Here is a 15,574-nt window from a genome sequence, read left to right as displayed (position 1 = left end):
ATTTTTTTTTGGTGCTGCAGTGATTGTCAAATTTTTCGTCTTTTTAGCAAGATCCAAGTGGCAACGTTTGTAACTAAAATTTTGTAGCTGTTTTAAACGGGGTTGGTATAGTGTTTGGAAATCCGTCCAGTATGTAAATATGTCAGTCGTGTGCCGCGGGTGCCGTTGTGTCGGTTCAGGTTAGCGCGGATGGATCTGTCGAAAATGACAGATTCCGACCAGGGATTACAACGAGCACCATAGCCGGTATATATGGAGCTGCTGGATGTCAGTCAAACTGGCCTCTTGAGAGACTTCCCTTAGTTCCCTGAAGTGCCGGCAGGTGGTGGATAGGTGCTTGCTAATCGGAGTGCTGCCTGCTTAACACTGCGAAATCCGCCGTCTGCTAATGACGGCTGTAGCCAACGTTGTCATTTCCAACGATTTTATTCTGCGGTATCGCGGTTGACACTGTGGGGTTTACGGATTCAGACTGCAGATATAAGCGAGCGAATGTTGGTTTCTAATACATGTAGTTGATGAGCAGCTGGATGGAAAGGTCAATTTGTTTGATGGTGATTCACTGGTTCGCATGTCGCGATCGTGCATATATGTAACATTGTAAAACAAGCCGTATTGCTTGTGCACAACGATATTGCGGGTATTAAAAATCGGCGTTAATATTATAAAGAATTCTTGTGTACATAACTTTACACCTTGGTTTTAGTGACAATTGTCCTGGCATTGTTTTGCTGGAGTGCACCATTCATGCATTTCGGCGCTGTCACACATGCTGCACTTAAATTTAAACAAAAATTGGTTGTTCGTGTGAGACCTTACCGACCCATCCGACACTACAAAAAAGTTGAGCAAATAGTACAATTAAGCAGCTTTCACAAAGTTAGCACATAAGCAAACTATTAGATTGTCATCCCCGAATAAGACCCATACCCGAAATAAAACACTTCAACTTCGGAATGTTAGCTGCCACTAAACTACACCGCAATCATCTGTAGACAACATATTAATGTCAGCTAGATGTGCATGGTCTTTTATTCTTTGCTTTTTATTTTTGTGATCCTAGATCTGCAATATTAATTTTGCGTAACACTAGCTGACTGCAAAATAAATGGAATGGAAAATCCTTTGATATTTGTAAAAGTTTTATTGCATCATAGTTGTCGAGAGTTGCGCAAAAGCTACATATAGCAGTGCAGAGAGTAACAAAAAATAATGATAAAGTAAAACATATAAATTCTTGACTGAGTACGCAAAACAAGCATTTTGAATTTTATTCTCTTTTATGCATCATTTTTTATTGCAGCTTCCCTTTAAACCACAAACATATATGCCCGGCTGACCCGGCGTTATTACTTTGCAACAGTTAACAGTTGTAAAATGTGTTTTCTGTTTGATAATGCTCCTTAATGAACACTCCAGCCGGTCGTCGCAAACAAACACGAAAGCATCTTAAGGTTTACTTGACAATACAGTCATCTGCGTTGATTAGCGTCTCGCCAAGTGATGGGGGCGATTATTTACCCAGCCAGCCCCTTCACGGCGCAATAAGATGTTCTTGATGTCTGCCAAGGGGTCACTGCAGCGCCGGTAATGGTCGTCGCGGGGTGGAGGATGCTGGAATGCTCGGCTATATCCGTTGTGCATGGATGGTCATTAACGGCCCATCTCGATGGTCGTCGTAATTAAAAAGGGCAGATACATCACGAATTGTACGGCACATCTACACATCATTGTACGAATGCTCCATTCTAAGTGCGCGCGCCTTCGCGTTCGCCACAACAGCGCCATTACTGCGGAACGAAGCATCCAAGTGCCGGTGTCGAGGGTTCTTAGGCTCGTTTCTTCTGCTCTACTGCGCACTTCGCGGCAGTGTGTATATATACATGAAATGGCCAGCATAACAGAGCGCGCGCGTCTCCATTAGGCAGTCATGTGGAAGAGGTCACGTAATGCGCGCGCGGATATTTCCGCTTGGTGGACATATACAAATTGCATATACAACGGCGCTGTACAATAGGTGACCGGTATTTTTAGGTGGTACCGCGTGTGTCACATTCCGAATAATTAACAACCAGGTCATCCGAACGTGACGAAGAACTGCCGAGAATTCATATTTTTACTGTGCGTATAATGAATCAGATTAAAATGAATACTTACTAAAGAAACTGCGGGTATTCATAGCGTTTGTACCTGCTCACGATCGATATACGCGCAAGTGTCTACTTGTGAATAATTGCTGTCACTGAACAATCGCAAACTTTTTTCATTGAAGGAGTGGTGCTTTTGTACTTAGTAAATATGTGTTTTCGCCAATATTTGTTTTGCTAACGCTATTGTGTTTGCTGCATGTCATTGTAATAATTTTTCATTTTGCGAGAATTTCTGTTTTGGCGAGAAAAAAAGCATGTAAAGTAATAATGATTAGTAGAAGTAGTGTAATCCACCATTGCAGAAACCAGTAACTGTTGTTCTTTTCCTTCAAATATTAACGGCGCTCCGTAATGGACACTAAATATTCCAGCGATAACCCCCGCGGAAATACAAACCGAATAGGGAAGCTCATTCCGGATGATCCGATCGGCGTTAATGTATAATTCAGTTGGGCTTTCGTTTTGTTCTGTCAGATGCAGGCGCACACATGTACAATTGTATTTGTGGGGGCCACAATAAGTAACTTAATTTCCTGCTGTGCCCAAAGCTTGTTGATTATGCAATATCCTTAACAAATGGGATCGGTTGGCTAATTCATTGGGTGCTGCTGTAACAGTCAGGCGTGGCTGCAGCAGCACCCACACACTGCATTAATACACAACAGTGTATACGCTTTGTGTATCGATTGAGACGGATGGTGGTCCTCTCTATCAACGCCAACTGCGTTTGACACACTATTTGTACATCACACAGCAGCAGCACACGCTTCTACCGGTTTAATTAATTTTCTCTATGTTGCGTAATGGCATTTACATGTGAAGTATCCCACAAGAACTGCAAAGGTCACGGTCTGTTTTTGCCGGTAGAACAGCACATTCCGGGTAATGCGTAGGAAGGTGTTGCTACAGATATAGATATATATGAAAGTGTGCAAGTACAGCAATCAAAAGATGATTTTGCGTATTTGCACGTGTTGGCTGTATTTATATTGATCAAAACAATGCACGGAGCTTTTCTATGGAGGATTTTCATTCTTTCCGATCCATCAGTCAGTGATGATAATGGGCGTTGGAGGGAGAAAGGACAAATCAGGGGAACAAGCAGTAGCCAGATGAGAGGAATAATTGTGGAGGCCGTACACAGGCTCACTGGATCGCTATTCATTACTAATCTGTCCTAATGAACTAAACTTCACTCTATTAAGCACTTATTAACAATTAGCATCCACCAACAAGACTCCATTATTATCATTTACATTTACTCTCTCTCCGGTTCTCCTCAATCTTTTTGCCATGACCAATGCATTCCATCGTATTGTAATTTTTCTTTCGTATTCAATAAAAATAATGCGGATTGTGATCGACTGGATTTACTCTTCCGAATGTAATAAGGAACGATAATCAGCTAACCCTGTGTACGTGGTAGTGCAGTTATACAACAAGGTCCAAGATTAAGAAAACAGCGCGCATTTAATAAAAGCTTGATGATATAATAATATTGTACATAACTGCGTGGCAGATATACATACCGGTATCTTGTACAATTAATAATTATATATGTAATATGTTAGTATCCACGTGTATGAATTTTCAAATTTTGCCGTAAAATATAATTTACTGCAAAATGTTTAAGTAAGCGTATCAGCAAATGTATGAGCAGACATAAAACACGACTGCACTGATTCTTAATGCCATCGAGGCATCGAGTATATCGCTAGATAAATTTTTGGCCGCGTGAAGACGCAAAAATTTCCTGTCTTTCGAAATCGCTAGATTCGAAGACCTTCCGTAAATATTTTAACTTATCACTGGGTATAATTGTAAAGCGCAAGTTTATAATTTTGGTTATAATTATAATCAGTTAATATTTTAGGACCACCTGTGCGGCTGAAAAACATGAACAGAACAGTTTTTCTCAAGCGAAACCCGAGCAGAGTTTTGCAACAAAAACTACGATGCTAATGCATTATGACGTAGAATAAAAGAATGTTAAGTAGAGTAGATTAACAATGATCACACACATGTACGGAAACAGCGGTCCGGGAGAAATGTGTATTAGCACTTGCACACTATACTGTACACGGACTACACACAATTCCATTGTGGTGTGTCCAGGCAGAGATAGGGTGTTCTTTTCCATCTTGATGGATAATTGTTCTTTTCACCGCTGAACAATGCCAAGGTGTGAATCGGGGAATTTGCTGCACTGTGGGAAGTAATTAAAATCCATGTAAGAGGACAATACTGTGGGGAAGCTGCAAAATATGTATGCAGCCCAGCAAAACGACAGAGTTCCGCGTACAGAAGCCGGACCAAACGTGCAGTAGCAATCCGATTAAGCGGAATGTGGGCATTATTTCCCTGCACAACACACGTGCTCCGTTTGTCCAGCAACGACACCGTACAGTCATGTCGTCGGCTTAAGCAATTAATCACTTTCTCTCCCTATTGGAGATTATTCACAAATCACTGATTATCAATACCGGTTAATTCTCCGGCTGGGCAATAATGTACAGTGTACACTCTTTAAACTACTGATTTCCACTTCATACACAATAACAGGGATCAACGCGAAAACTTCTATAATTTTACTAACCATAAATACAGCTAGCAATATTTACAAAACCGTCAAAACTTGTACTGCTGTACAGAAACAAACATTTTTGTTTCAGTTGTTTTTTTGGAAACGACTACCTCGCTGCCAGATTACGCTTAAAAAGGTTCGATCAAAATGTTTCTAGTAAACTAAAATTTGCTACTAAGATGCTGAGTATTTGTAGCTGTAGATGATAAAAGATCAATAACATACTAGCACTAGTACTTTTATTTAACCACAGAAACTATAACGCCGCTAGTTGCGGCATTATTACAAATATTTTTACGATGTCTTACATTCATCTAAATTTGTTTAATGTGGATGTGTGTCAATAAGTCTTGAAGTGCAAAAAACAAAATTTCCGCAAAAACAGCTTTTTTATAATAATTTTGGAACAGCTGTTTGCCCAGAGTTTGTACTGTGAGCTGTACAAAAGTATATTTAAATGCCGAAAAGAAAATAAAGTTGTGCATCGTGTTCGGCATCCATAAAGTCTTACCGATCATAAGGCCGTTCGTGAACTTTGTGTTTATTTGGAATGTCGGCCGCAGTAAACTAATTGAGGTCATCCTATCCAGCCGTGATTGATTGGAGCGGCATAAGGGACCGGTCACAATGCATGCGGATGGGACAAGTGTCTGCTTTGCATCTCGCGGATTAATTTTGTCCCGGCGAGTTAAGTTCCCTTATATGATGATCCCCGGCGCTGTGGATGCGAGATGCGGCTGCGGCTAGTGCCAGCGGTTGGGGAATTGTTGAGGCCGGGCGCTGTTGCTGATGCGCATTGCCATGCAGTGTATAGTGTATATCGATCAAGCCGCTTGTTTTCCAGTTAAATATTGCAACAGGAAGAATTCATTTGCTAGATTGCCGATGTGCGATTTGTTGCGTGTTGAAACGATAGTCAGCAGTGTTTTCTCACCAAATAGACTGCCATTCCATTAGGCTTATTCCCGCATATTTTCCCAGTTGCTTATTTAGTCTTTACATATTCCCTACTCCACTCACCAAGAGCACGGCGCGTTCCTTTGACGTAATTACTATACTGCTCTAGTTTATATACAGTAATTGTATCGCATAAAATTTTTTTCTAGAAACATTTTTCTAACCTATTCGATAAAGTTGTAAACCCAAAGGCGTTAAATGTTATCCACAAGTGCTGTTCTAATTATTTAAAGTATATACGAAACGAAAATTCTAAATCTGTTGGAAATTTCCAAAGTGTTTGACAGTCTTTGTATGTAAATATCGTGTACATACAATTTATAAGAGACATTTGATTACTTATGCCCAATCTTCATAATCCACACACACCAAGTGTCTTATATCCGCAACCTCGCACACACACGCTAAGACACAGACGGAAAGCGGGTTTCATACCAGACCTGAAGAGCCCGGCACTTTGCTGACGCTGGTACATCCTTTCGTCAACATTGTCCGCGGGGCCATCGCGTATATACGGTGTGTGGGGGGATGCGTAGTGTGCTCTCGGGCAGCAGAGCACCACTTGACGTCCATCTTGAAATACATTAGACGTTATGTGTACCGGGGGGTTCTTCTGCTACACACGCGAGATATACATACACATATATATACACGGAGGAAAAACGAGAGTTCTCGAGCTGAGCAGCGGATATGAGTACTTGGATGCAGTAAGGACGCTCTTGAATTTTTCATTAAACCTTGGATAATTGCGCTAGGCCGCAGCCAGTTAAGTGGCCGCTCCAGCTCGAGCTACACTCGCGTCGGAGAATTCCATTCCGCGCTATGTTCATGTCCATCTGTTTTTAGAGGATAAATGTACAAAAGTGTACAAAAGTATACAAACTATGATAGGGATATATTACACGTTAATGGGAAATGGATGCCGGTTCGGGCATAAATTTTCTGGCTTTTGAGACAACTCAACCAGTCAAGTACAGACACAGTGCGTTGCAGTGACTAAATGTACAGTATATTCACTTCATCAACGTTGACGCATTTGCCAGTTGTGAAAAGGTGCAGTGCGCGTGTATACACAGAAGGGAAACTTTATCGCTTTAATTAAATGGATGGTTCCTTCGGCGGTCAAAAGTGGCAAAGTTGCCGGAACGGAATGTCTGTATAATTTCTGTCCGAGCGTAAATAAAACGTTACTTTTACGCGGCGATCGCATTACCAGTGAAGGAGCTTCCGTTTTTCGATGACCTTTACCAGGCGTTGCATATTATGTTAATGGTGTATTTGATTAAACAAAACTATAAGATTTATTTGTCATATATTTACACATTCTACATTAAATATGTGAATGATTCCAAGAGCGCCATAATCCGCTGGTTGAACAATAGTTAAAGTAAGTCGTAGTGGCACGTAGTGGGCAAAAAGTTTAGGGTCAACAAGCTGTACGTACGTACTTATTATAGAGCCCATGATAATGGGATAAGTGCAGAAAATACTTGGCGTTTATACAACTGGAGAGTGTGCCGGCGCAGAACCCCAGAGCCACTTTCGTGTGTAAGCGAGTGAAAATGTGGATCAAGGCAAGTGGAAGGGCAAATAGTGGCCGGGCACCCGGGCCGTGCGCCCCGTTGACGCCATAACACACAGTGCTATATCACTGGCGTAATAAGCCGCTTTTAACTCAATTCATAATGACACAACCAAGCATTTTTATTAACAATAATGACAGACACTCGCTGCATGTGAACAAAGTGCCTTTTAAACTGGGCACTACTGTAAGTGTGGGATAGATATCGTCTATATCGAGCCGGGGGAAAATGTAGCCAACACACAGATACATGCCGTATAACCATCGGCTGCCTTTCCGGTCGGTGTTATGTGTGACAGTCTGGATGTGTGTGTGTGTGTGTGCACATGATTATCGATGAAGGCTGCGGGAATTATTATCCTCCCGCGCGCGAGCACAGCCTCACAAGCAATCAAGCCCCGGTCGAGGTCGCTAAACGGGGAAAATCAATTTAACTTGTCCAAAAGGGATTGCGATGAGGATATATAGAGATGTGAGCTGTTGGTAGTGGCGGGTGTTTACTGAGAATCCGCACATGCAGCCGACGCGGTAACGGCCGCATTAGCACGACCGCAATGCGTGTTAGTGAAAAGCGCTGGCACATTACACAGCATTCTCGTTCAGTATCGATTGTTTTCACATGGAGTATTCACTTTATGAAGAATACTTCACATAAAGGTCATCATGCAAATTATTCCGCGGAAAAAATGGAAAAACATTTAATCGCGTTACGTTACTCAGTATTTGAATAAAAAGCTTGGTAAATTAGTTTTTAAATTATGCTACTAAAATCTGCAAGTTAAATTAATTTCGCACAAATTTATGGTGATAGCTTTTGCAGAAAAAATTTAGACACGCGTATAACACAACCCGCAAGAAAATTCCCACGTATGGTTGAGTGTGTGGGAAAGAGGTTTCAATGTGCTTTTGATTGAAGTTGATTAAATGTAAAGTATGCGCGTTCGGGATCCGTGAATCTTGTAACAAGTCCAAAGCAGTAAAGATCTTGGTTTTAGCACCCTTCTACTCGTCAATACCGATTGAAAAGTGCCGACTTCTTTTGATATTATTGTACTTGATCCTTCACAAAATAATTCTATATGGAGTAGGATGCAAGTCACACTTAATTTCTCCTCAAGAGTTTCCACTATTGACTGTCGTCGTCTTTCTGTGCAGATGTATATACAGTGTGGCGCGTTGGGAGCCGGCGATAGAAAAATGGCCTGAAAATGGAGGCTGAGGATGCCAGAGAGCTGTGGTGCAGTGAGTTGAGATGAAGAGTGTCAAGCATTTGTGTGCAGCATATATCCACGAATACTATACGCCTTCCCGTTCATCCGCGCCCGCTTATACAGACGCGGGAATAAATAATGCACACATACAGCGGACGCCTCTTTCTCAAGGTAAATAAAAAAGAAAAGGCCGTATCGATGTTCACCCCGGAGTTTTACAATATTTTCCTCCTTTGTCGGAGTTAATTGCACACTTTGTATACAGGAATCCTCTGTGTGTTGGCTGGGCCGATTATTTTTCTTTGCGCCTAAACGCAACACTTGACCCCGTAAAAATATGCCGTCCAATCTATTTCTGCCGCATTCTTTTACTACCATGAACAAATGGATTGCTCCGATATTTTTCAACACTGCCGAAGAATTGCACTTGTTTAATGGAATTTTATAGCGAGCAGTTGTGTTTTTGTTTTGCCAAGAAAAAATATTTTTCTACAACGGTTTAGTCGATTTAACACCAGTCGAAAATTTGTGTATTTTTTCGCGAGTTTGAACTGCCCAAAGGCATTTTATTTTTACTATTTTAGTTTTTAGCGATGGCCTTTTCTTTGTTGTGGTATATTATGGCGATGGTATAATTAAAATATGTCCGACGCTGTGACGCTAATAATTAACAGTATTACAACACAACCACGAGAAAACTGCCAAAATTAATCATCTTTACTCGGTAATTACCATAGCGTCAGTGCCAGTGAAAGCAGAGCCGAGAGAAAGAAAAACTTAAGTAAACGATACGCACATTACCACCTCGACGTCGAACTGGGGAGACTGACGACGACGACAACTTGGAGACATATACATTTAAATACCAACTGACACGGAGACAAAAAAGACGAGCAGACAGCGATTAAGACCCCGCGTCGACGCGATTACACATTTACATTACGCACACGCACACTCGCGCGCGCGCGTCTACGGAGGATAATTAATAAAACCACATGGAGGATAATTGGTTTACAACTCTGTGTAATACGAGCTATTTTGTCCGTTATATTTAATCCCGCAAGCAAGCTAATGAATATCGTTGGTAGGAGAATATATATATGTACACATGGAGAGCGAGAGAGAGATTGTGGCTGCAAAACGCTTAAACATAGACGACTACCACTGACTGGCTAAACAGTGCTAATGGGAGCTAATCCGCGGATAATCCTAATCCAGTCCCGGTTACTGCGTATGATACACTGGCTGCCTGTCGCTCCAACAGGGAAGAATCCATCCCAACCGCGCATCCATACGCCACCGCGTTTCTCACCGTACCAGTGCGCCACAACGTGAAAAAACCGAAAGGTCACGCCATAATACATCCGCGGGATACATGCTGCCCGTTTTGATGAGATCGCGGCGTTCTAATAATACGACCGACCAAAATATCCGGCCGCTGGTCCCGTTGAGCAAAACTGTCCGCCGGTATTCATGTGACCGGTGAGGACGTTGGAGTTGAGGAGATTGGAGTGGTGCGGATGGTGGTGCATGTTGAAAGGATGATTGGCCAGATTGAGGTCGTTCATCATTTTACTGGTTTGATTATGGATATCCATGAGAGGACCACCACCTCCGGGGGGGTTGGAGAGGAGGGCATCCCCGGTGGACATGAGGACACCGGGGGTATTGTTCAGGGCACCGGCACCAGGCGGTCCCCCGGTGGGGGGTTCGCATTTGACCCCGGGCCCGCTGGGATCGGGGGATAGTGAGGGACTGGAGGCGTCGTTAGGAGGAGTCGTCGGCGTAGGTGTGCTGCGAGGAGCCGGTGGAGGTGTTGTTGGTCGGTTTGCCGTCTTTGACCAGCACCGGGACGGCGATGCGGCGCGGAGAGGATTGCGAGGATTGGCTGTTGTTGTCGGAAGCGGTGGTCTGCATCTTCTTTTCTCCTTTTCTTGGCGTTTGCATTTATAGCGGTGGTTTTGAAACCATATCTTCACCTGAAGACGAAACAAATTCATGTAAAAATGTGGTTCTGAATTTCCGCTGATTAAGGCAGAGTGGCAGACGCTGGATGCGTCTTTGCGATGGAATTCGGTACAATATTGCGATGGCGTAGTGTATGGGCACTACAGATGCCGATTACAAAAACTGAGCAGCGGTCCCAGTTACAAATAAATCGCTACTCTACTGACAAATCAGGAAACTGAAAAATAGCCTTTCTTTTTTAGATTATAGATTATAATGTTTCTAAACAAGGTGACGCCTGACATACAATTATTGTCATAACATAAATTATATACATGCAGTCGAACATTTTTCGCACTTTATCATGCAGTACGCATTAACATCCCGTATAAGGAACAGTATTATCTGAACAGTTAGAGTTTAACCTGCATAGTTAAGTAAATGTGTCTTCACTTGAAATATGAACAGTTTGCATAACAGCTGCCCTAACACGCACTGACAAACGATGTCGAGCAAATAATATATGAATTACCTGTGTTGGGGTCAGCGCGATGCTGTTAGCCAGCAGTTCCCGGTCGGGCGCGGAGAGGTATTTCTGCGTTTTAAACCGATGCTCCAACGCCAGCACCTGATGCTGCGAGAACAACACCCGCCGCTTCCGTCGCTGCCCGAGGGGAAACTGATGCAATCCACCGCCCTTACTGTCCACACCGCCACCGCCCACACCCACCCCACAGGAACTGAATCCCGCCAGCGAGTTCATGCCCATACCCATATGGTTGGGTGCCATCAGCCGCGACACTACAAAACACAGACACATATATGGACCTATACACACACACACACACGTTAAGCGACCCGAGTGTTTCCTGCCACAACGTCCCAAGACAAACAAACTCGTATGTTTTGACAAGACCGACCAAATCTTTACAGCTGAGCACGTATCCAATACAATCAAGTAGGTATCACTGGTTAATTTTTTACCCCATTCAACTCCTAAGCTAAACAATTACCCCACTAGATGGGCATTTAGAAATTGTCCTCTGAGTACTGTATGCGAGGTACTTAGCGCTGCCACATATAACTGATCACTTTTTACTGAGTACCCGCCATCATATACTGCCGCTGGATGGCAGCCTGATAACGCAGGCCGGACGAGAGTCTATTTGGTTGTTAAAGTGGAAAATGCTATTGTTATTCAAGGGCTTTGTGCAAACTTGCTCCTATGATTTGCAAGAAAAGACGCCTTTTCATACGCTATACACTGCAACTGCATGTTGCACGGCAGACCGCGGCCGTAAATACCGCTCACCGCCGGCACACTGATGTCTACTGTATTGTACACATATTCGTGTCGCCGAGCTGTGCATACGATTCTGTGTACAGCGTGTCGCTCGGCAGGCGACGGATGGTAACGGTCGCAGGCAGCCGTCCAAACGCTATTATATTCCTTGTTGTTTATCTCATGACCGTGTGAAAAAACGCGTTTTCCCAGAGAATTTTCTCGACAGATGCCCGTGTTTTTGAAAAAATAATGGAGTGACCTTAGGTTATTACATTATACATGCTGCAATTACGGCGCACTTCGCAAATGCGTCGTTTTAAAATGCAATTTCAGTTTTACGAAGAATGCAAAAATTTTGATCTTCTTTCGCGTTACTAATTTCATTTTTTGATTTGTGTTAAAACTGACCGTCTGACAACAGGGTCTTAAATTTATTCAAATTCGTGACCGCAATTTTTTCCGCAGAGCTTTTATTTCATGTAATCATTGATTCGCCTTCTTGTGTCTTCCACTTCAGTTAATCCGAAGCCAGTGCATAAGAATGGCATAATTATTACAAGAACAATCACAATAGACTGATTCATTCCATTCGAAGCCAAACTGTGTGGTCTGTCAGCGATGAATAAACGCAAAGACTGATCGAAAAATCCACCTAGTATGACATGGATTTGCCATTGTAATACTACGAAGCTTTTCTATGGAGGTATCAGACCAATTCGTTAGTTGCTTGCGATTAAGTGATGCCCTACGGTGTAATAAAATGTGTATGTAAGAGCGGGGATTGTGGTGTGCAGTGTATTAATAATCAGGATATGTATGCGTACTATTATTACTGCTGAACACTGAGGCGAAAATTGTCAACGTCGCTGGCAGGCATATTGGACAGCCTATAGCACACATACACAGATAGATATATCCGTGTTAGTGCCAACACAACGGCCCCCATTCTCTCCAACACTGAAAAGGCTTTTTCGTGTCATCGTTTGAGCTTGATCAGGAAACGTGAAAGACCCTCCTGCTGATAATGGTGTGATTGACAAATTGTCAAGCAGTTAACCATGACAGATAGTTACGCAGCAGCGGTGAATTACCAATTTCCACTAGTATGAGCATGCATGCATATATACACCGCAGCGGCAGGCCACGGGGCGCGAATTAATCTCTTAAGCTTCCCCTTTTTCCTGACCTACCACGCGTGCAACATCGGATTATTCCCATGTCGCTGGTCGGCAGAGAAGAGCGGTTAAAAAGAAAATATATCGCCACAATTTGTAGGTGGGAATATGTATCTACAGACAATATTCGATACAGAGAGATTATTCCGTTGTTGCACCTTGAAGAGAGTTTTATCCCGTATTATTAACACTAGCGATCTGTTGATCTTTCTTATCAACGCGTAGAGAGCAGCGGCCACAAATAATTGTGGCACGGCCGTGGCTATTATTTTATTTCCTTGCCGCTTAGCACCACTTGAGCGCATACCTCAAGTGCCACTATCATAGCCGGCAAAAATCCTTAGCATTTTTTTCATGTTGTTGTTAGATGGGGTATGTTTACCCTAATGATCCGATATACGGTTTGTGCACCGACACGGAAACCCGCGGACGCTGCAGACTTGCATGCCAAGACAATCTGCTAACGTCACGTAAGCCCGAATGGATATAATGCAACCGTGCGCACTGCCTGGCCGTCTTCCAGTTCCAACTCACGTGCTTTTTATTCACGCCATAACAGCATTTCATGAATCTTTTATAAAAAACTTTTCGGCATATAGTGCCATTAATTAGTTGACAATGATTATGAAACGTGACCTTTGTATATCTTGGAAAAATTGCTCTAAATAAAATCTGAACAGTTTTTACCGCTGCAGTGGCATTCAGTGTTATAAACGACATATCGGTTTGGACTTGTAATTAAAAAAAACCACAAATTAGACAGAATATTTATATAAGTTGTTCTTAAGCTGTACGTATCTGTACAATGATGCGAGACAGCAAATCGCATTATTATTCCGACTTCTTTCATGAAAAAGCAGCAAAAATTTCACGTTGATCAAAGCTTAGATGATTCTCTTTGCATTTAATTAAGCCTGTTAATAGTAATGATACAATATAAAAAACTTTGACGTCTAATAATTAAGGCAGACTACTTTAAAAAAACTACTGTTCCGAGACTCATAATATTAATGCGGATTATGATACTTCGAAGCGCACAACTCGACCGTTTACGAATGTGGTAAAAAATTCTCTCGTACAGTGTGTAATATTTGAATGGAACTGATGGACCTACTTTCATCTGAATTATTACAATTATGCCTATTCTAAATAAAACAAAAGTAAAACCAGACGGTCAAAACTGCTGAATTTTCTGACCTGCTTCCTTCGGATACTATCTGTGTAGACACAGAAATGTAGGATACAGTTAATACTTAATGTGTTTTGTTTCACATCTGCGTTCAAAAATTACATTAGAGGACGGCATACCTAATAAATTACAATTGTAATTTAAAACTGATTCACAATTTATTCAAATTTTCTTTCTAGCTGCTGAGCAGACGACCGCGTGCGGTTTTCACTGTGCGATTCAGTCAAGTTCTCAAGTAGCTGTGCATAAATACGCTACAACAATAACATCCTCGGTGCAATGGTGCACAGGTACAATAACAATGCAACCGTCAACATTCTCCGCTGGCACACACATACACGTGATTTAAAAATGCTCTGCTTACTGAACCGCGGATCCGGGAGCGGACACCGAGGAGCCATACCAGCTGCTGCCGGCCACCGGGCGCATCACCGCCGAATGATCGGCATAGGGATGATGGCCCGTGGAGAAGTCGGCGGCCGATGAGCCGTTACAGTAGGATCCCGCCGAGAACTGATGCGCCGTGTGCGACAACTGGCTTCCCATGCCGTGCATCCCGTACGCACCCGGGCCGCTGCTATTATGCGACATATTCATGATGTGTTGTGTGTTTTGTGTCTGCCGGGGGAAGGTCACCGGACTATACACGTATCCACAACACGCAGCAAAGGATCAATCCACTTGGGATAACAAACCAAAGGTACACTTGGCGTCGCGGAAAGAAAATGTGCTTATTATTATGATATGACTATAAACTGCATAACCAGCACAAAATGTATGGGGGTCTCACTGTATGATAGTGGAAGCTCAACAAGAACAAGTGCCCAACAAGTAAGGCTTGGAGGGCTCTTCGCGCGACTATGAAGCAGAGCCCAGCAACCACAGCCACTGCACCGGCTATCGATAGCGGCCGAATACACTAGTGGAGTATACACACATAAGCACTTAATTGTAGCCGAAACACACTGGTATATCAAGATATGATGATGATTGCACTGATGGAACTCTCTCGTCGATGGTGCCGGTGTGTCGTGCGAATAGCGCTGCTAGCGACTGGCGGATACAAAACTCAATGGACGAATTGACTCTCGATACGACCCATCCAACTAATAGCAACAAGAGCATCGCCAAGAACAAAAACTAAACTTGAGCCAAGGAGGCTTGCATTTATATGGTAAGTCTTCGATAATCCTCAGCACAAACACATTTCCTATCTCAATCGTACTTCGGTACAGCCCTCCAACTGCTGTCGACATAGCCCCGGTTCGATACAATTTGCGGCGGTGACGGGTGATGCGTGTGTGACTGTGTTCGCGTACGGTGCACAGCTGTGGCAGCCAACCGCGTGTACGTCGTCATTCGGTGCAGGGCGATACCAATCTATACCAGCACATCTTGCCGGTGATTGGACGAGGAGAACTCCCATTGGTGAGCTAGGCTGGCCATTAGCAGATTAAAACAATGCCTGTAATTATGCCGGTTGACAATGCCCAG

The 15,574-nt window shown here is 43.0% G+C and overlaps 1 protein-coding gene across 1 annotated transcript; it reads right to left on the bottom strand.

Annotated features, from left to right (window-relative positions):
• Positions 1-10,134: 10,134 nt before the first annotated feature.
• On the bottom strand, positions 10,135-15,299 carry LOC129587127 (homeobox protein Nkx-2.1-like). Its single transcript, XM_055480729.1, is given in 5 exon segments — positions 10,135-10,410; positions 10,413-10,463; positions 10,964-11,232; positions 14,445-14,460; positions 14,462-15,299. Coding segments are annotated over 5 exon segments (711 nt in total). The 5' UTR covers positions 14,678-15,299; the 3' UTR covers positions 10,135-10,251.
• Between the last annotated feature and the right edge of the window lie 275 nt (positions 15,300-15,574).

Source organism: Paramacrobiotus metropolitanus, unplaced genomic scaffold (genome assembly GCF_019649055.1).
Source record: "Paramacrobiotus metropolitanus isolate TYO unplaced genomic scaffold, Prichtersi_v1.0 Parri_scaffold0000023, whole genome shotgun sequence".
In the NCBI taxonomy this organism is placed as follows: Eukaryota; Metazoa; Tardigrada; class Eutardigrada; order Parachela; family Macrobiotidae; genus Paramacrobiotus; species Paramacrobiotus metropolitanus.
This window is presented reverse-complemented; position numbering and strand designations above follow the sequence as displayed.